The sequence below is a fragment of the Gopherus evgoodei genome, chromosome 7 (assembly GCF_007399415.2).
Source record: "Gopherus evgoodei ecotype Sinaloan lineage chromosome 7, rGopEvg1_v1.p, whole genome shotgun sequence".
Taxonomy (NCBI): domain Eukaryota; kingdom Metazoa; phylum Chordata; order Testudines; family Testudinidae; genus Gopherus; species Gopherus evgoodei.
Window position 1 is genome coordinate 37,641,347 of NC_044328.1, and position 23,021 is coordinate 37,664,367.

The 23,021-nt window shown below is 41.4% G+C and overlaps 1 protein-coding gene across 2 annotated transcripts in view; it reads left to right on the top strand.

The window, feature by feature from the left end:
* PRKG1 (protein kinase cGMP-dependent 1) overlaps window positions 1–23,021 on the top strand; it is a 925,871-nt gene that overhangs the window by 707,813 nt on the left and 195,037 nt on the right. For both annotated transcript variants that reach the window (XM_030570100.1, XM_030570099.1), the window contains exons 6-7: window positions 6,827–6,904; window positions 11,709–11,803. In XM_030570100.1, coding sequence (XP_030425960.1) covers window positions 6,827–6,904; window positions 11,709–11,803 — 173 coding nt within the window. The remainder of the gene's footprint in view (window positions 1–6,826; window positions 6,905–11,708; window positions 11,804–23,021) is intronic.

Sequence of the window (23,021 nt, forward strand, 5' to 3'; positions counted from 1 at the left end):
TTTCATTAGAAGGGTGGTAAAGCACAGGGAGGTGGTGGAATCTCCTTCCTTGGAGGTTTTTAAGGTCAGGCTTGACAAAGACCTGGCTTGGATGATTTAGTTGGGGATTGGTCCTTCTTTGAGCAGGGGGTTGGACTAGATGACCTCCTGAGGTCCCTTCCAACCCTGATATTCTATGATTCTCCTGCTAAGTTGTTATAATATCCTCTGAAATCAAGAATCTTTTTTACCGGAGGGAGACATGTTACATTCTTTTTATAATATAATGGTAAAAAGGCTAAATAAATATCTGACATTAGATAGAGCTCACTGGTCTTCGGGAATGTTTTCTAGCATGCTGTGCAGTTATTTCTAACAAGCCAATTAAATTTGCAAAAATGTTCATTTACTTAAAATGAATCTATTGTGTCATCACCCATTAAGATTTAAGTAGAAATGTCTTGCTCTCAGGCCAATGTAAAATGTTTCCAAGAGTTTCCATATATTGATAAAAAATGATGAAAGTGAGCCCTTGGATACTGATCTTGAAAACACTTATATAAAGCAGTAGCTACAGTTATCTAATAGTGATTGCAGGATCAGGGCCATGAGGTTTATGTGGATAATAGTTGAGTGAGGCAAATAGTAAGAATTAAAGTATTAACTAATTTACCTGATATAAAATTTGAAAGGAAGAGAGAGATGAAGATAGAGTGTTGAACTATCAGATGGTGTAAAATAATAGAGCTTTGATGACTTACTGCAGATGAGAAACTGGTCAAGAGACTTTTAAACAGCTAATGGTTGGATTAGATTAACATGCTCATTTTACTTTTCCTCCTAAGAGGCCTGATTCAAAGCCTACTAAAGTGAACTGAAAAATCTTTCCAATTGACTTCAATGGGCTTTGGAAAGGTCCCTAATGAATGGGAATCTGAAGTTTTTGTAATATATTCATAATATTTATTATATTCAGATGATATTTTTGTTCATTTGCCTCATAAAAATATGCATTGAATACGGAACTTTTCTAAAGAACGTTCAATCATTGAGAAAAATTATTAATATATTTTTCTTTCTTTCTGTTCTGTTTCCTTTTGTAAATATAATTCTCTAATTTACTCAGTCACTTTTAGGTTTTAGATTCATTGAAAAATGTTCCGGGACCTTGAAAGTCAAAGCTGAGTGTTCATAGCTTCTCTCTCTCCCTCTTGTGAATATGAAAAATATTAGTTATGTGCTTACAAATATCACCGCTTCAGGGTCAATTGCACCTTTGGCACACAGACACACCCCCAAGCTCCACCCTCCCCCACAGTTTTCCTCTGCGACACCCTCTTAAGATTTCTGGTTGCCACCCGTCAATGATCTTGAGCAGAGATCTATGTCTCTCACCCTCCAGATCAAGAGTTTAAGCTTGCAGTCCCTCTGCACCTCACTTTGGTTTCCTCAGCTGGGTCTAGCACCTATGATTAACCTCTCTCCAGGGACTATAACAACAGACACCAGTTACCCGCCAGCCTTCACAAAGTAAACTGCATTAATTCTTAAGATAAAAGCATTAAAGAGAAAAAATTTCTAAAAGATGAAATAATTTGTACACATGCTAAAAGCTTGCCAGAGTTCACCTCAACTCCAGGCCAGGGCTCTAGTAGATGAGTCTTTCAAACCCCACAACTGGGCTTGCCCACTTGGTTATAAGTCCATGTCAGTTTTCAGAACAGGAACAAGAACCCTGACTGTCCAATTCACTTGTTTCTTTATACAGCTTGGACCCTTGAGCTCCAGTCTTCAGGAACAGCTATTCACATTGATCTCTTTCTTGGTATGCATGCATCCTATGCTCAGGAGATCAGAACTTTTTAACCAGCAGTGTCCATTAGGATTAAGTTTGCATTTTGCGTGACTCATGCTACCCCTTCCAATGGCATGAAGGGCAGAGCAACCCTAACCGTCACCATTCAGTTCCTTTTTACACCTGGGACAGTGAGACTGAACAGCCTCAGTGTCCTCTTAGCTACTGTAGACTCTCATTATATAGTTGTTAGTGTTGTTACTGTACTTTCTTTTATTTCTTATATTTTTGTTCTACCCTGCTGCTGCATGAGCATGCGTGCACACACACACATAAAAATAAATAAAGGTAGTGTTAGGTTTCTGTTAACTAGCTACCCCAGTACTAGGGCAATCAACCCTAGGAAGTGAATCAAAATGTCCAGGTTTTAAAATTTGTGCATCATGTGACATGGCTATCCCCTTGAAGGATGGATACATCAGGTGTATTTTTTTGCCTAGGGGACGGTCATATCCCCCCCCACACACACACATGTGTACAGTTTGTAAATATTTTTCAAAACACACAGAGAAAGCCAGCCAGGCATGTTTAAAACTGTTCCTTATGGAAAAGCCCATGAGAGGAGCATCTCTTAAGGGAAAAAACTCCTGTTCCTTCTTCAAAACTTCACTTATTTCAGAAGCTTCAGACAAGGATTCTTGGTGTTGAAGGAACTTAGTGGCAGTTGAGGTTGCTCTACCCTTTATATCCTTGGGACAGGTAGTGTGAGGGTATGTAATGGCCTCAATGGACACTGCTAATGAAAAGACTCTGATCTCCTGTGCTTGGGATGCAGGGTCTACATGTGCACAACATCTTTAAGAGTCACAATTACTTTAATATAAGTCTTCTACTGTCCTCTGAGATAATCACACTTCTGCTTTAACTTCTTCTGTGTTGGGCTAAATTCTGGCACATGTGTACTGCCGGCCCCAGGTATTCCACTGAACCATCAGACCAATTTTTGTGGTTAAACACACTAAGTTATGTAGCAGTGTTAATTTATTCTATCTCCATGAGATAACCTTCATCTCCATTGTCCCATGCTTACAAAAACACACAGTCATGGTTCTTGGTATGTAAAATTAGTCAGTAATCATTTTCAGCAATGACTAATTTCAGCTTTTTGCTGTTTTCTTCAGATGACTTGTCTCCATGGGCCTCAGCCATCACATGATTGTCTAGGTTGTCCAGTATGGAAGGGGAAACTTGTAGCTAACTTCTGGGGCTCATCTCCCCAGCTATCTGGGCCTTGGCCATAGGCGCCAACTCCATGGGTGCTCTGGAGCTGGAACACCCATGGGGAAAAATTAGTGGGTGCTCTGCACCCACCGGCAGCCAAGCTCCCCTCACCTCCACCCTACCTTACTTCCTCCCCGCCCCGACTGCACTGCATCCCCACTCCTCGGCCTACCTCCCAGCGTTTCTTGCCACCAAACAGTGTTTGGTGGTGCTTAGGACTTTCCAGGAAGGATGGGGGAGGAGCAGGGATGCAGCGCACTCAGGGGAGGAGGCGGAGAAGAGGCGGGGCAGGGGTGGGGACTTGGGGGAAGGGGGTGGAATGGGGGCAGGGCGATGGCGGTGCAGGGCTGGGACCAGGGGCGGTGGTGGGGTCGAGCACCCACTGGGAACAGTGGAAGTTGGTGCCTATGGCCTTGGCTGCTGTACTGTTCTCCAGAGATCCTACTTTAACAGCCTACATTCCTAATTTCTCCTGCTCCCTGGCTAAACTGGACTCCAGTGCTGACTCCCTCCTACCTAGCTCCAGGAAGTAGTGCATCAAGTGTAATCCAATTAACTTTCTCTGTGTGGAAAGAATGGATATCATCTGCCTCCAGAGCACTATGGCCTCTTTCCCTAGACTCTCTATAGAGCACTCTGTGTCACTGGATTCCCTAGAGTTAGGAAGCGACAGGCACATACAAAGCTGGAGGCGAAGAGTGAGTGTTCACACAGTGAGTGGGAGAAGTGTTGAGTGAACCCATATGCTCTCTATACTTTGGCCTCGTAGAAATAATGTGGAGAAATACATAAATCCTGGATTTGATCCTCCAAACTCTCAGTCATACAAGTAACGCTTGATCTCACAAGTAGTTCCATTTGTCACTGGGATTAGTTCAGGATTAAAGGTTACTTGCATGACTAAGAGTTTGCAGAAATTGGCCCATGTTGTTAAAAAACAGTTTTTATGTATTTACGTCCTATGTCCTGCTTTTAATAACATTTTTAATTCATTTTCTGATCAATGTGTGTCTTGGGAGTCTTCTCCCTCCTAAGAGATATATCTTAATCTCCTAAGTAACACTCAGGTTTTATAAAAATATACACAAGAGGGGGAATTAGCATTCTTCACCACTCTGGGTGTGCCCTCTGAAAAATACAGTTGCTGATATACTTCTACTATGGGATCCAATTTTCTTGTCTAAGTGCAGAGTACTCTTTTCTGGAGCAAGGCGGGGGTCTGGAAGTCAAAAACTGGAGTTCTAATCCTGACTGGTGGTGATTTTCTGTGGTCTTGGACAATCAGATAACCATTATGCTTCAATTTTCAAACTATAAAATGTAGATATTAATACTTATTTACATATCTCATCCTGGTGTTTTGGGGATTGTTTACTTAATGCACGTAATGGGCTTTGAAGATAAGAAAGAATTCTATAAATGCTGAATGTTTGTTTATTTTTAAAGGCCCCCTTTCCAATAAGACTGTCTCTAAAAATTTTACTAGAGAAAACCCCTTAAAAATTAGGTCCTTTAGTGCAAGTGTAGACAAATAACAATCCTAGCAGAAATGTCAGTTGGCTATGTCTCTTACCTGCTTAGCTGGTGACTAGGACATGACAACCTCATTAAACCTGCTTGTTCTCCTTCCTCTTTTTTATTTCAGTTTCAATTCAGACTTCATTGCTTCTACATGTGTTACCATTAAAACTTTCAGAACTTTATTTTCATACTTTTTCATTCAGAATATTATTTTTTACTGTCTGTGGGTTGGTTTTCTGTAGATGAAACTGAAATGCAAATGGTAACGTAACACCTATGAACCAGCTATAAAAAGTGTTTTGTTGGTCAGTTCAAGTCACGTTGACTAATACTCCCATATACATGTGAGCAAATAGTACCATCTTTAACTTGCCTCACAAATAAAAAAGGCTAGAAAGATCATTATTAGTTCTATTCTTTATATAGCATTGTAGGGGAGCCTGGCACTTTGCAGAGATTCTTGCACCAAGGAGCATACAGTCTAAATCTCCATTTCAAGTCATTCCTGTGTCAGGGAGTGAGAGCTCCTGAGTTTGTTCTTGCCGAGTTTCATGGATTCCACCTGAATGTTGTTGCTCTTCCAACTTTGCCATATGGGGAGGCAAGAAGGGAGTTCAGCTTCCAAATCCAGACGCTCACGAGAGACTCGTCAGAAGCCAGGGCCTTCTGAACAGCATCCAGAGTCATGTTTCCATGGACTTTCCCTTCCTGAAGAGTCATGAGAATTATGCAGCATTGGTGACTCAGCATAAATTAATATCACTTTGATTATGTTTTCTTTCGATTGTAACAGATATTTAGAAACTGGAGTTACCTTCTGATGCTAAAATTTTCTCTAGCATTTTTGTCATGATCAATTAGTGCAAACATTGTACAAACCTCTGCAGACTCAAACTAATTGCTTTTTTAGGAATAAAATATCTTTGTCAATTGAGTTATTGTTTAATTAGACCTGAATACTTGCCTCTACTACCACAGAGCTATTTTACTTTATATTTACTAACTCCTACATCAAGTGCTTCTACAACAAATTTTTTTTTCTCAGCTACAGTCAGTATTTTACATGAATCCTAAAATATCCCTTTTCATGGTAGAGTGTTGTTACCTGAGTTCAAGGGAGACCAAAAGACTGAGGGTGAAAATGATAGATCAACAAACTGATTTGGAAAAAATAAGGATAGTTCCAAACATCAGCCCATTCTGAAGGTTGAGATTACTTCAAATAAATTCCGTCATCTTGAGTCAAGGTCTTTTCCACCTAAACTTCTGCTGATATACTACTTTGAGAACACAGTCTTTGCTGGCACTTGCTGCAGTGTTCAAATAACACATTCACTAGACCTTTCTTGTTTCAATGGTTCATATTGCAATCTAGGGGAGCACAAGAGGTCTGAGCACAGCAATCAGTACTGCATTCACCACAAAAGCCTAAGGTCACCACCATTTACTTAACCTGTTGGAAATCTAGGTCAAAATTTTAGGTGGGATACTGTAAATTGACATACCTCTGCATTTGCCAATTATTTATCTGCAGTCAATTGGTGCTAGTGTCACCCAACACCTCTGAAAATCATACCGGTTATTTAGAAGCCTAAATGTGGATTTAGGGACTTAGCTTGGAACTTACTGGATTTTATTTATTGGTCTAAATTCACTCCTGGTATTATTACATTGATTGGTGTAATATAAGGAATTTCATCTAGCCCATGTTTTGACACTCACTCTGACTGGATAGGACAGAATATTAGCAGTGTTTTTTTCTATAAACCAGGGTCAACAAATCCAGACTAATAAATAATAAAACCGATTTTAATTAAAAATACCTGCTAAATAAAGCCATTGATAACAAGAGTATAAAATAAGATGAACACCACAAACACAAATAAAAATATTTGGAAAAGGACCACTGTTACAAGCAGTTTATTACCATAGTTTTGGTTTGTACTGGATGCTCTGCTGAAAAATTCCGGTGTCTTTTTCAATTAGGATACATGGATTGAGGACCTGAGGATAAGGCATCCAGACAAAAGCTGGCACTAACAAAATAATAAGAAAAATGGGCAAGACAAAATAATTTCTTTTTCACTGTTATATTTCTTGACATAGGGTAATTCTTAACTCATGATAGATGTCAGGCTTGGATAAAACTCATTCAGGCTTATTGCCTCCCTAAGAATTATCTTGTGAAACTGCTGGACTGCAAACGGAGTGACAGTCTGATTTCTTTTGTTCTTGTTAATTTTTCCACAGACACACTATGAAAATGGAGAGTACATTATCAGGCAAGGGGCTCGAGGGGACACTTTCTTTATAATCAGCAAAGGAAAGGTAAGTTGTTGTCACCCCTTTCAAAGCAAATGTCATGTACAATGATGGTGTAACTCTGGGAATGCAGTGTCAATCAATCCTTTTTTTGCAGGGCCCCAAAGTTTGCAACATTTCACATTTAATTAAACTTCTTGGCACAGTGTCAGTTGGGGAGAATGACCATAAGTAAAAAAGCCACACACACACCCCAAAGGCAGATCTCACACACTGTTTTACACATACTCACAATTAACACTTTTTGGTTCATGAAAACAGTTGTTAAGCCACCTTGGTTACATGAGTAGCAAGATCAAGACTTTCTTTACAGCATTTCTCATATAGACATAACCTAAGACTGCCAACATGGGTGCCAGTTATGTTGGTAGGTCTTGTCATACGGATATATGCCTTCTAAGAATGAGACATAACTGCTATTGAGTTATATTTAGTCAGTGTGAAGTTGGGCTAGATTTGATCCAGAAATACTTATCTTATCCCTTGCTCTAAATATAATAATTGTTATTTATTATTTGTTTTGCTATAGCACCTATATGTACACACCATATATAGACAGAACAAATAAACACTGACTGAACACTTATTTTTTTTGTTAAGATTTAAATCATGGGAACTCACAGAACTGCTGGCTGTCTTTTTACACTAAAATAAAATATATTGTACCATATTTCTATTGAGCATTTACTAAATGTGGTGCCTGCTTTGATGCCTTAGCCTCTACTCAGCAAGCTACAAGGGGGAAAATTCTTTAAACCATTTTATCAGATGCATGCATCTGATGAAGAGGGTTTTAGCCCACAAAAGCTTATGCTCAAATAAATGTGTTAATCTCTAAGGTGCCACAAATAGTCCTTGTTCTTTTTGCTGATACAGACTAACACGGCTACCACTCTGAAACCTTAAACCTCTTTGTTTTCCTTCACAATCTTGATAGCTTTAAACAGTCCTTTTTTGCCAGTTGAAAATTCCATTTTATTTGGTGTTAAGCTAGGCAAACACATTGCTCCTTACCGCAGCAGGATGCAGATGTTCAAGGGAATACAGTGCAATTTCCCGCTGCAGAGAATACATACTGAAAAACAGATAAAACTAAACAATAGAGGACAGATAAATTGGTTGGGTCAATCCAACCTTCTATTTACAATTCTTATATGTGCTAAAAGTCACAGGTTAATACAGGCAATTTATTATGAAAGGCAACAAAAAAAGCCCAAATATTGGGGAAGGAAAGAGAGAGTTTTTTAGTTAGTTCTGATGTGACTGTCACACATACAGGGATGTCTTCTGAGAGAGTGTGTGACATTGCCAACTCACAAGTGCTGAAGCTAGTACTCTGTGTTGCTCATACTCTCTCTGTCTCTGTCACCAATATTTATCAAACAGCTGAAGTCAAATGTTCCCTAGAAGGAAAAAAGGCTGGGCATATTTTCTGTGTGAATAAGTCAATCTTTGGCAGGTTTTCTAAATGGAGTACATTATGGGGTATGCATTTATTATGAGTCCTCAGAAAGTTCCTTCATGTTATCCCCACCACCACCACTCACCCCCCTCCACCATATCTCTCATGATACCCTCAAGCTTTTCTGGGTTCTTCTGATCAGGAGTAACTGATCCTGGAATAATCTTTTCCTTACCTCTATGAAGAAGGAAAATCATGACACAAATGATCCCCACATGAACATTCCTCTCCAGACACCCTAGCCTAATCTGTATTGTCCTGTACTCGAAACGGGCTGCACCCCATCCTCTGTACTGGGAAGAGTTCCTAGGTCCCTGACTGACAGATTTACCAGTCAGTGTACAAAACAGACTGATATTTCTGTGCAGCCAATTGTCATGGTCTGCCACGAACAGCAACGCCGGAATGTTATGTGTCCAGCAGTGATATCTTGGTCAAAACCTGGCAGAACAGAACAAGAAAGGTCCTAAAAATTCCTTAATCCTGCAAGCCTAGCTCCTCTCACAAATTACTGCTTTGGTTTCCCAAGGTATATCTACACTGCAATTAGAAACCTGTGGCTGGCCCATGCTAGATGACTTTGGTTCTCAGGGCTTGGACTAAAGGGCTATTTAAGTGCAGTGTAGATGTCCAGGCTCTGGCTGGAGCCCCGCCGCTAAGATTCTGCAAGATGAATAAATTGTTTAGTATCAATAGTTTGCACTTTTCCGCTCACCACATGCTGATAGTCTGGCACTGTTCAGTACTCAGTCAGTATAGTGAGATTGTGTGCCATGCTGTGCTGTAGCATGCCATTTTTTCTGTAAAAATCAATGTCACAAATTTAACAGGTGCCTTATTGGTGCCACATTATCTGGTGATTAATGTATATCATCACTTTAAACTGTGTGGCAGGCCTGTAATCCCTTGGCATTTCTTTTCTAGGCCACACAGAGGATCACAGAGAAACAGATTGAAACATATTGAGACTTTTTTTACTTACTCAGTTTTTTTTCCATCTGCTGCAAACAGTTTTATCCAGTCTGTTCCACTTTCCCTATCCTCATCTGATCTTTGATGACTCACTGCAAACGTTTATTGTAGGTTGCTCATTAATGACTCAAAACCACTGTGTTGAGCATCCATAACAAGAGACAGTAGAAGGCAGAGAAAATGTTTTCTTAGGTTTTCACAACAAAATTAAACTAGAAGCTTTCCATATCCCCCAAGTCAGAACTAAATTCAATTGTCTGAAATCCCCAAATGCTTTGTGAATTTGCATATGCAAAACCTGAGATTTTCAGACAATGCAAGTGGGATTTGCAAATTTGATCTAAGGGTGAAATGTTGCCATTTTCCTCTGTCCACTAAATTTATTGCACTAGATGTTGCACTTAGGTCAGCATCCTCTCAATCTTCTTTGATAGACCCAGGCCAGTTGGGAACAGCAGAGTAGTAGAAGGGAGATATACTGGCTACTGGATAAGCAATTTTCTGTTCCCTGACTGACCAGAGCAGGGGCTGCTCCAGGCTGATGAGAACACCTGATTCCAGCTAACCTGCTAAGAGTCAGGTGAGGCTGTTAAGCACCTGACTCAATTAAGGCCCCTCTGATGCTACAAAAGGGCTCACTCGTCAGGCCAGGGAGAGCGTGTGTGTGTGAGGAACTGGGAACAAGAAGTGTGCAAGAAGCTGAGAGTGAGTAGGCATATTGCTGGAGGACTGAGAAGTACAAGCATTATCAGCCATCAGGAGGAAGGTCTGGTGCTGAGGACAAACAAGGTGTTGGGAGGAGTCCATGGGGAAGTAGCTCAGGGAGTTGTAGGTGTTGTCCAACTGTACCAGCAGGCACTCTAGACAGCTGCGGTCCACAGGGCCCTGGGCTGGAACCTTGAGTAAAGGACGGGCCTGGGTTCCTCACGATCCTCCAACTCCTGATCACAAATAAGACACAGGAGGAATAGACCTGGACTGTGGCTTCCACCAGAGGGGAAGGTCTCTGGGCTATTTTCTGGCCCACAAGGTGAATCTGTGAGGTGAGCAAATCCATTAGTAAGTGCAGGACCCACCAAAGTAGAGAAGGAACTTTGTCACATTGCCCATTTTAAAACATTCAGAGTTGAACCTAGTTAAGTCTACGTTCAAAGAAGAGAATTGCCTCTCATATGAGGGTCTTATACATCCCAAATCTACCTATCACCTTTTCAAGGGGCTTCTGAATTTTGGTGGACTAATGGAGTGTTCTGTATCATCCTTAATACTAGTGGTATATTCAGGAAGGATTTGCCTTGCAGTGGTTGCTAGGAGTTTGCCAATTTGTCATGGAGACACAACAAGCTGTAAGGAAACCAGGGTTTCTTACTACCTTAATGCAAAGTAGAATGGTCTTCAGAAGAGCAATTAGAAGAAAAAATTAAAAGAATTAGGACCTCCAGTGCTGGAACTCCATCTCCAGTGGATGTGAATATCTCCAACCATTGTGTGTTGCCCATATTTTTTTTTAATCCGTGCCTACAGCAGGCTCACGCTACACATCATTTTTCAGATGGTCTGGAAATCAACTTTTCATCTGCAAAACCTCTTTTCTTTTTCACAGCAAAAAGAAAAAAATGTCAAGGCACAGCTGCAGACTGCCATTTTTCATTCATTAAATTGGCAAAGGTGGTTAAAGGCTGTTAAGCCACACTTGCAGTTTTTAATTTTATTATATTGCTTTTTATTTTCATTTTTTAAACAAACATAAATGCAAGTTCTTTATTTCTGCTCCAGCTAGCATTTGGGGTCCGTAGCCATGTCTTTCATTGCATCCATCTACATTCAGCGATTGAAAGAAGGAGGGTCTTCATCCTGTAATGTTCTCTCTTCATTTCAGCTTGTAGACTTTTTTCCTGGTTAATGAATGTTGCAGAACAAAATAACCTAAAACTCTGTAAAAAGAAGCCCACATAGTAAGTCCATCTTGTAAGGTGATTTGACCTCCAGTTCTACAGTTGACTCCATACAAACAGACCCCTGCACTCACACAATCAGTTGCAGAATTGGGGCCTCATACAGTGAAATAAATGAGACGGCATGATTCATATTAGTATTTTCAAGAATGATACACTCCCCAATAAAAAGTAATTATACATTTCCATGAATGGCATAAGAGGCTTGGATGCGGAACTGGCTATAGTAGTATGCTTGATTACACAGAGCTAAAATGTTGATTGGCAAGCTGCTAAGGAAGTTCAGGATACAGGAATTTTCAAGTTAACCAGATAGGAACCAATCAGGGCATTAATTGAAAATGCCATAAGATGACTCATACATTTCCAAATTCGTAGGCTTTATTAATGAAAAATTGGATTTTTTTTTCCTTTTCCACAGGTAAATGTTACTCGTGAAGATTCACCCAGTGAAGAGCCAATCTTTCTCCGCACTTTAGGAAAAGGAGATTGGTTTGGAGAAAAAGCGCTTCAGGGGTAAGTACTGCAAATTATATAACTGTTTAACTGTGATTCACTGCAGATAGGGATTCTGGGATAGATTATTGGGGTCTTGCAGCTAGAAGATAGAACTGAAATCTAAGCAATCTTGCTCAGTCGTTATCCTGGAGGCACTGGTAGCCAGTCTGTAGTGAACGTTGGTTGCAGTGGAATCAGGGGTCGCTCTAGGTATCTTGCCACCCCAAGCACGACAGGCAGGCTGCCTTCGGCAGCTTGCCTGCGGGAGGTCCCGGTCCCGCAGATTCGGTGGCATGCCTGCAGGAGGTTCGCCAAAGTCGCAGGACCAGCGGACCCTCCACAAGCAAGCCGCAGAAGGCAGCCTGCCTGCCGCTCTCGCGGCTACTGGCAGAGCGCCCCCCGCAGCTTGCCACCCCAAGCACGCGCTTGGCCTGCTGGTGCCTGGAGCCACCCCTGATTGGAATTTGGCCTTAAATTGGTAATAAAATCCCAGTTTTGTACTTAAATGTCTGAATCTAGACCTCAATTTGGGTCTGATAAGCTATTCTTATTTTTAAAATTTCCCACCTTGTGATATGTGTCATGTGTTGGGTGAGCACATAACAGCTGATTTCCTGTAAATTGGTGGTGCGCACTTGAGCAGCCTAGACAGTTTTGTTTGGGGGTTATAACTATGCTTGGAGAAAACTTAAAGATGTAAATAACAGGGGGAGGGATAGCTCAGCAGTTTGAGCATTGGCCTGCTAAACACAGGGTTGTAAGTTCAATCCTTGAGGAGGCCATGTAGGGATCTAGGGCAAAATCAGTACTTTGTCCTGCAAGTGAAGGCAGGGGGCTGGACTCGATGACTCTTTGGAGTCCCTTCCAGTTCTAGGAGATAGGTATATCTCCATTATTTAAAAAAAAAGTCCACCATACATGTTATATGTCCACTGTATAATACTTAGTCCAGCCATGAGTACAGGGGACTGGACTGGATGACCTCTTGAGGTCTCTTCTAGTCTTATGATTCTGTTAATATTAAATAAGAATATAAAAGTGTAATACTCCATTTCTTCAATGGTGTTCCAAAGGTACATAGGAAAGGCAATGTAGAGACTTTTTATAGGTTTAGACGTACAGTATAACATGCAGGGGTTTGGTTGCATGACTCCTATTAATGGTAGTGGACACCATACAGCTAAATCTCCCATTCGTAAAATGGGAGAGGAATAGTTCAGTGGTTTGAGCATTGGCCTGCTAAGCCCAGGGTGAGTTCAATCCTTGAGGGGGCTATTTGGGGATTTAGTTGAGGATTGGTCCTCCTTTGAGCAGGGTGGTGGACTAGATGATCTCCTGAGATCCCTTCCAACCCTGGTATTCTATGATTCTATAAGCTCTATGGAAACCTTTCTCATACTGTAACCTCCACATTCAATCATCCTCAAAAGAGCCCCAGAACCCTTTTAGCCAAATTTTGTGGTACTTCTAACATCTAGAGAGAACTGGCCAACATTATTACCCATCTCAAGTATACAAAACTCATGAGTCAGAGGCAGGTTCACCAAAATCAGCTTAAAAACCATGAGCTTTTTAAATAGTAAATTTGAGGTTATTTTAATTTGCCTTCTGATTTTCTAACCTTTATGGTATAGTTAAGCAATATATCCAAGCTTTTCTCTGTAGCCACGAGAGCTAGATTATTTTTTACTGAAAAGTGAAATTCTCAGAAAATCACATGACTCCAGGAGCTTGGATTTCAAGAAAAACACCAAATATCGTAAGTCTTGCAATAAAATTTTGAGAGTTGGCAACATTGGGCCAAATAAGTCTTGAAATAAACAGGTCTGGGAAATAGAAGGAGGCTCGTTATGCACCTCCTCAAACAACTTCTAATAATACAACTACTCCAGAGTTTAAGTTCTTATTTTTCAAGAATACATTTAAAAAAATATTTTCAAATACAGTTGTTTGTTAGCTGCCTTAGACTAAAATGAATTAATTCATAATAGGTATTTAAACAATTTGTATATTTTAAAATATTCAATACAATATGGCTTTGATCTTCTGAAATTAACCTGAAATCTTGCTGTAATTGGTATTGTATTTTTAGTTTATAGAGGTAGGATAATACCCAGATGCTTTTTGAATGAAAGTGTACATATCCGAGATACTTCAGGCCCAGTTTATTAGTAAACTCAATAATGCTGTAGCTAGACTTAAATTTGATAGCTTGGAAGTATATCTGCCGCTAGATAAATAACTGACAAATATTTATATATATGATAAATGTTTAGACCTCACTGACATTTCTGTGGAATTCTATTTGGAATGTATTTGTAAATATGAGTTTAATAAAGATAGATATAGACAAGCAGTACATATTTTCTTTTGATATTTTCTTTGCACCTAGTTAGCAGTTAAAGATAATTTTTCAAAGGTTTCTTTGGAATTTTTAGTCATGTGACACCCATTGACTTCAATTGGAATTGTTTAACAATAACTCCATCCAACACTATGAAAATTTACCCCACAGTGATAATGTGTCAAAAATAAAAACTGAGGTTCAGGTGTAATTTCATTCACATTTTACCCAGTTACAACTAATAGCAATAGGGAACATTTTACTGTATCAGCAATACTGAATAGTTGCAGTCTTCATTATCTGTACTGCTGCAGAGAAGGAATTTGGATAACAAGTATTTTGTGATACATTGGAAATACTTATGCTGACGTACAAGTCCTCTGATGACATGTATTATCCTATTTTTCTAGCCAGTACATGATACACTTTATTTCACACTATCCCATTCACAATAACAGAAACAGAACAAGCCACAAAATTACCATAGCCATATTTTTAAAGTAATAGTTAAACTTCCCAACACATTTGCCTTTCGGTTTCTTGTCTAATTCAGTCTGAGATGATAATATATGCTGTAGGACTAGAAATAGTCACTGTAAATTAATTTTTGCTCTATTTCATAGTTAAATTAATTTTTGACTTTTTTTAATATTGATTATTTTTAGCAGCAGGCAGGTGGCAGGACTCATCTACATAGTCCAGCAGGAAGCATGAAAATAATATAATGCAATTTCGTGGACAACATCTATTTCACTTAAACAGCTCTATAGTAGCTTATACATTCTGTTGTGCTCTTTCTGTACCATACCAATGGGAAATAACATTAGCATCTGAATTCTAGCATTTTCCAAAAGTGTGAGATACAAGGGATTCTAATCTGTAGTGTAGATACACTAGTACAGTGGTTTTCAACCTTTTGGGGCTCAGGACCCATTTGTAAATGTTTATGGCCTGTCACAACTCAGTAAATAGTCTTGGGGTGGAGGCCCTGGGGCAGAACTAAAGTAGGCATTTTAATTCCTGGGGCAAGCAAGCATATTTTGCCCCACCTCCCACCAAAGGTGACATGGGGGGAGGGGCACATGTGTCATTTTTTAGTTGTGGCCTCCCCCAACCCAGACAGCGTGGGTGGCCTGCTGAGGTGCATCAGAGGATGGAGGTAGTGCTCCCTTACCAAGCCCCCACTTATGGCATCACCTGCCTGAGCCACTCACGCTCGTGTGCTGTGAGGCTGGCTGGGCTTGGCTCTCCACTCCAAGCATTGCAAAATCCAGGGTTGCAGCACTGCTCAGGTTCACCCCTGACTCCTTCACTGGACTAAATTTGTGTAAGTGGAGTTGTGACCTGACTCATGAGGTTGCAGTGCCACTCATTCAAATTTGGCCTATCCAGACTCCAAACCTGAGTGGCGCTGGGACCCCAGAGGTTGCAGGGAGTCAAGTCCTTTGGGACAGGAGCCACAAGAGCTGCCATGTGACCCTTTGAAACATTCTGGTGACCCAATTTTGGGACCCAACCCCCTGGTTGAGAACCTCTGCACCAGTGTATCCCTTTCAGAAATCCAGTGTCAGTGTTTCTAGAATATGATGTTCATTAAACCCATCTTCCTTGTTCCTCCTCTTTCCCTCCCTCCTGAAAGCTTCAAAATGTTATCTCACAGAAGCTCTCAGCTCTTATTGACTAAGGATTCCAACAGTCACTTCCAGACTCTCATATGCCATGTGGCAATGTAATAGCCTGCCAAGTCGTTAATAACCATTGATAACTGGTACAGGATGTTGGCAGTACATTTCTGTATTTCTCAGCAGATTGAACAAATATCATTATTCCATAAACTATGTGAGTACAGCATAACAGCCTATTACAATTAACACCTGTGAATCAAAATATCCAGTTGTACTCTTTCTTTTTGCTGCTCTGTCATTTCTGTAGTTAAATTAGGGATTTTTAACCACCTTTGACATTATTAACATATTTTTATGCTGCTCTTCTTTGGAACTTGCCAAATAATGCCCCTTAAAATATACAACTTCATCCTTTAATTTTCCATGTATTTTTTTAAAAGGGGTTGGCAGTCAATGGAAGGATAGAGAAACCATGAAGGAAAGAAAACATTCCAGTGAAATCATGTATAAAGAAGTGTTTTTTTCCATTTAAATCTTTGATGTGGATGGAGGGAGAATTATGAGGAGCTGCCCTTCTTCTGGGTAGACGAGGAAGGACGTGGCACTCGATTTGTTTAAGCAGGCATTTTGAGCCATTTCCTCATTCCTGAAATTTCCTATGTTGTGAATTTTAGTTAAAGTTTCAGTATTGCCAACTTGTGTTATTTTTAACGTCAGTCTCACAATATTTGAATGTTTCTATTATTTATCTATTTATTTGTATTACTGTGATGCCAAGGAGTCCTAGTCATGGACCAGGATCCTATTCTGCTAAGTGTTGTACAAAGACAGGAAAAAAAGGCAGAACAAAAAGACAGCCTCTTCCTCAAGGAGCTAACAACTATAAGACCAGAGACAACAGATGGAGGTGTGCAAGTAAACACTGTAACAATATTGCTCAACGTGATAGGCAGTGGTCTCTGCACCCCAACCAGACTAAACATTGTTAATTTTTTTGTAGACATCACAGTAAAGGAGAGTGTTAAGGAGGGATTTCAAGATAGTTGGTCAGATAACTTTGCAGATCTTTATGGAAAATGTCTCCCAATGGTGTTGGGCAGCATGGGAGAAAGCACAATGTTGTTTGTTTGAAAATCTAAGTAGGCAGTGGAGATTGGCATCATGGGTTAAATGGAGGTGGACATAAAAACCTTGATAGTGAATTAGAGATGATAGATAGGGGATTGACTTTGAAAGGCTTTGAAAGTGAAACAAGCATGTAAAGTTTGATAAAGAAGGATGAGCCAGTGGAGAGATTCAAACAGGGGTGATCACAGATGGCGAGTGAACCCTGCTTTGGGGAGGCAAGCCCACTGGCCATGCCCCTTCCATCTGAGGCCCTGTCCCCCTCACGCTGGTGCCCCAAGCCTCCCCTTAACAGAAGGAGCCTTGAGGCCCGCCCCATGACTGGAAGAGCCTAGCCTGCCTATCTCAGCCATGCGAGGCCGCCCCGCTCCCCAAGTGCCAGTCTGGTCTTAGCCACACCAGGCTGAGCCACCAGAGCCCCACCATGCCAGCCATGCTGGGATAAGCCACTGAGACAAGCTCCTAGCTATGCCAGGCTGAGCCACTGGGCCAGCCACAGCCACGCTGAGCCCCCAAGCTACCACTCTGCCCCCCTGCCCCCAGCCACATCGGGCTGAGCCACCGCCCTTCCTTGTCCATGCCAGGCTGAGCCGCTGGCCCCCCCAGCCACATCAGCCTCACCAAGCTGCTGGCAGGGCCAAGCTTCCGGCCCCATCAAGTGCCAGGCCAAGCTGCCTGCTACCCCGAGCATTGGGCCAGGCACAGCCACGGTGGGCCGGGCTGCTCCTGGCCAGCCCCAGCACATGGAGCCACTTCACTCCAGTGCCTCACTCCCCCACCAGACTCTTCCGCCCACTGTTGGCTCACCGTCTTCCCTCCTTACTCCCCTGCCCCTGAGGAGGAGGAACCTGGCAAGCAGCGGCAGAAAGGCAGACAGCAGTAGCAGCAGAAGATGGGGTCCTCGGAGAAGGGACAGGGGCAGGGCCACCGCAGCCTTGGTGTCCAGCAGCGGGTCGGTGGCAGCTACATCAGGGAAGGCTTAGCCTTTGCTGGCCTATTATACCTGCTGTCCATGGGTGTGATATTGTCAAAGTTACAGAGTAGGAAAATGATCTTTGCAGCAGCATTCTAAGTGGATATGAGTGGGGGGAAATTGCATTTGTCAAGGCCAGAGAGCAGGATGTTGCAGTAATTGAGACAAAGGCTAATGAGTGCTTAAATGAGAGTTTTAGCCATATAGATGGATAAGAAAGGCCATATCTCAGAGATTTTATGCAGAAAGAATTGGCAAGATTTAGCTTGGATGTCAGGACCTAGCAAGAGGTCCTAGTGAAAGTCAAAGTTTTTAATTCTCATTAGTTGCTGATTTATGCTTCTAATCTCACAAAGCTTTGCCCTTCTCCAAAATGGCCACCACTTCTCATTTCTGCCAATGGAACTGAAGCCACAGTTTACCCTGGGAAGGCTGGATGCCATATCCATTTAAACCTTTACAGGTGAAAGTGAGGCTGCCCCAGCAAACTGGTGAAGTTTATGTTATGTAGGGCTTGCATTTAGGGCTTTTAAACAAAGCAGGTTCTTACTGTAATACATGTGCTCATTTTGAAATAGGGTGACCAGATGTCCCTATTTTATAGGAACAGTACCGATATTTGGGTTTTTTTCTTCTATAGGCACCTATTACCCCCCACCCCCATCCTGATTTTTCACGCTTGCTGTCTGGTCACCCTTTCTTGAAACCACATCTTTTTGGATCTAAATTTTTTTAAGTATATTCTTTGTGTATTTGTGGGAAAAGTAACAGGCCAAATCCTAAAGTCAATGGCAAAATCCATAGATATAGATATATCTCCCTACTGTATTTTCCACTGCATGCATCTGATGATGTTGGTTTAAGCCCACGAAAGCTTACGCCCCAAATAAATTTGTTAGTATCTAAGGTGCCACAAGTACTCCTCATTCTTTTTCCTTTGAATTGTGTATATTTTATGCTGTTACCCCAATAGGTATCTAGTTCTATGTGACTGAGGTTTATATTGCTGATGTTATTAAAAAAAAAAAGTTTACTAAAACAAAATGTTACTCATGAAGAAACATAGTTTAATTGGTCCATCTAATCTTTCTTTGAAATGAATGTATCCGCTTTTCACTTCTGTGTTTCCATTACAGCTTTATCTTCAATTATATTGGTGTTTATAAATCCATTCAAATATATATTTTTCTGCAAATAATTTTTGTGATTTAGTTAAATTACAGTGAAATGTATTTTTAAATTTAGTGGATTACAAACATAATATAGTACAATGATGACCCTTTGAGGAGATTAGTTTTGGAAAATCTTTAAGACACCCCATGTGGAAGGCTCCCTGCAAAAGCCTTTTACGTATGTAAAGGGTTGGGTGATAAACCATATCTGCTCATCGCTGCACCAATTGGAAGCTCATGGTTAAGGCAGGGAGTTCTGGGAAATAGTATCCTCTCTGATGTGTTTTCCCTTCCACTAAGAGCAAAATATGTATTTTCTAAATCCAGATTTAGGAAAACAAAACATGCATGCACACAGAGAGATGCATGCACTCACACATGCTAGATTTGTAGTTAATGCAATGAACTGGGACTCGGCAGATCTAGGTTCAGTTCCTGGCTCTACCACAAGCTTCATGTGTGGTCTTGTACTTAATCTTTCCCTCAGTTGTCTGTCTTCCTCCTATGTCTTGTCTGGCTTGTCTATTTGGATTGTAAACTCTTCAGTGTAATGACTATCTCTTACTAAGTGTTTGTATGGAGCCTAGCACATTGAGACCTCTGTCTTGGTTGATGTTTGTAGATATTACCATAATATAAATAATAATAATAATAATTAATAATTAACACTTTTTCTACCATTCTAGATCAGTTAAACTGGGTTTTGATATATCTTTTTTTGTACCCAGGATTTGCTTTTGTCTTTTTGAAGGAGGGGGCTGGGTCAGGGAACTCGCGTTAGTTGTATGACATTTTGATGTGTGTAGTGGAAAAGGTCATTTTGTGAATGAATCATTTCTTTTGCTAATTGAATAAGGTTAACTTACTCTGTCATCTTACAGACCATTTGAATAGTGAATGTGTTTCTTCTGTCTTTTGTAAGATGTATCTTATAGGAGTATCTTCCATTTTCAAGAGAACTCTTACTGATATCCATGTATATCTCCAAATCTCCTGCTTTGTTATTCTGCTACTAATTTTAAGATTAAGAGTCTTAAAGTTCTTGGAGGAATGAGGATAATCAATGGGACACAGTAATACCAGGGTATAAAATATATCAGCAGGGCAGAACATGTTGTGCTGGTGGTGGAATAGCACTATATGTGAAAGAAAGTGTAGAATCAAATGAAGTAAAAATCAAAAAATGAACCAAACTGTACCACTGAATCTATATGGATAGTAATTCCATGCTCTAATAATAAGAATATAGCAGTAGGGATATATTACCAAACAGCTGACGAGGAATGTGACTGTGAAATACTCAGGGAGATTAGAGAGGCTGTTAAAATAAACTCAGTAATAATGGGGTATTTCAACTATCCCCATATTGTCTGGGTATACATCATCTCAGGATGGAATGCAGAGATAAAGTTTCTTCACACCTTAAATGACTGCTTCTTGGAGCAGCTAGTCCTGGAACCCACAAGAGGAGAGGCAATTCTTGATTTAGTCCTAAGCGGAGCACAAGATCTGGTCCAAGAGGTGAATATAGCTGGACCATTTGGTAATAGTGACCGTAATATAATTAAAACACCACAGCAGCCCAACACTGTAGCATTTAATTTCAGAAAGGGGGACAACACGAAAATGAGGAAGTTAATGAAACAGAAATTAAAAGGTATAGCACAAAAAGTGAAATCCCTGCAAGCTGCATGGAAACTTTTTAAAGACACCATAGTAGAGGCTCAACTTACTACATTTTTTAATTTGGGGTATACATTTAAGAGAACCAAATTAATGCCACCGTGGTTAAACAACAAAGTTAAAGAAGCAATTGAGAGGCAAAAGGGCATCCTTTAAAAAGTGAAAATTAAATCCCGGTGAGGAAAATAGAAAGGAGCATAAACTCTGGCATATGAAATGTAAAAATATAATTAGGAAGGCCAAAAAAAAATTTGAAGAACAGCTAGCCAAAGTCTCAAAGAGTAATAGCAAAAGAAAAATTAAGTATATCAGAAGCAAGAAGCCTGCTAAACAACCAGTGGGGCCACTGGAGGAGCACTCAAGGATGATAAGGCCATTGCACAGAAACTAAATGAATTCTTTTCATCGGTCTTCACAGCTGAGGATGTGAGGGAGATTCCCAAATCTGAGTCATTCTTTTTAGGTGACAAATCTGAGGAAATGTCCAGATGAGGTGTAATTACAGGAGGTTTTGGAACAAATTGATAAACAGTAATAAGTCACCAGGACCAGATAGTATTCTCCCATGAGTTCTGAAGGAACTCAAATGTGAAATTACAGAACTACTAACTGTGACCTGTAACCTATCATTTAAATCAGCTTCTGTAGCAAATGACAGGAGGATAGCTAATGTGATACCAATCTTAAAAAGGGCTCCAGAGGTGATCTCAGCAATTACAGGCCGGTAAGCCTGCCTTCAGTACCAGGCAAACTGTTTGAAACTACAGTAAAGGACAAACTGTCAGACACATAGATGATCATAATTTGTTGGGGAAGAGTCAACATGGTTTTTGTAAAGGGAAATCATGCCTCACCAATCTATTAGAATTCTTTAAGGGGGTCAACAAACATGAGGACAAAGGGATCCAGTAGATATAGTGTACTTTGATTTTCAGAAAGCCTTTGACAAGGTCATAGACTCATAGACTCCAGGGTCAGAAGGGACCAATGTGATCATCCAGTCCGACCCCCTGCACAAAGCAGGCCACAGAACCCCACCCATCCACTTCTATAACAAACTCCTAACCTATGTCCGAGTTATTGAAGTCTTCAAATTGTGGTTTGAAGACCTCAAGCTGCACAGAATCCACCAGCAAGTGACCCATGCCCCACGCTGTAGAGGAAGGCAAAAAACCTCCAGGGCCTCTGCCAATCTGCCCCAGAGGAAAATTCCTTCCCGACCCCAAATATGGCGATCAGCTAAACCCTGAGCATGTGGGCAAGACTCACCAGCCAGCACTCAGAAAAGAATTCTCTGCAGTAACTCAGATCCCATCCCATCCAACATCCCATCACTGACCCCTGGGCATACTTATCTGCTGATAATCAAAGATCAATTGCCAGAATTAAGCTATCCCATCATACCATCCCTTCCATAAATTTATCAAGCTTAGTCTTAAAGCCAGATATGTCTCCTGCCCCCACTACTCCCCTTGGAAGACTGTTCCAGAACTTCACTCCTCTAATGGTTAGAAACCTTCGTCTAATTTCAAGTCTAAACTTCCTAGTGTCCAGTTTATAGTGTCCCTCACTAAAGGCTCTTAAGCAAAGTAAGCAATCATGGGATAAGAGGAAAGGTTGTCTTATGGATTAGTAACCATGGGAGGCAAGTTTGTAGAAATTTTGGTGGTGCCCAGAACCTGCCCCCCCAACTCTGCCCCCCTCAAACTCCGCCTCCACCTGCCTAAGGCTCTGGGTGAGGTTTCAGGGGGTGGTCTGGGGTGCAGGTCCTGGGCTGGGGATTAGGGTGCAGGAGGGGTGCAGGCTTTGGGAAGGAGTTTGGGTGCTGGGTGCAGGCTCTGGGCTGGGGCACGGGGTGGGTGTGCAGGAGGGAGTGAGGGCTGCAGGCTTTGGGATGGAGTTCGGGTGCAGGCTTGGCTAGGGGTGGGAGTGTAGGAAGGAGGAGGTGGTGCATGCTGGGGCAGAGGATCAGGCTGCAGGGGAATGAGGGTTGGGGCTGAGGATGAGGGGTTCATGATGCGGGGGGGCTCAGAGCTGGGGCAGAGGCTCAGGGTGTGGGGGGATGAGGGCTCTGGCTGGGGCAGAGGATTAGGGTGAAGAGGGATGAGGGCTCTGGCTGGGGCAGAGGATTAGGGTGCAGGGGGATGAGGGCTCTGGCTGGGGCTGAGGATTAGGGTGCAGAGGGATGAGGGCTCTGGCTGGGGCTGAGGATTAGGGTGCAGAGGGATGAGGGCTCTGTCAGGGAATGAGGATTTGGGTGCAAGGGGATGAGGGTTGGGGCTGAGGATGAGGGTTTGGGGTGTTGGAGAGGCTC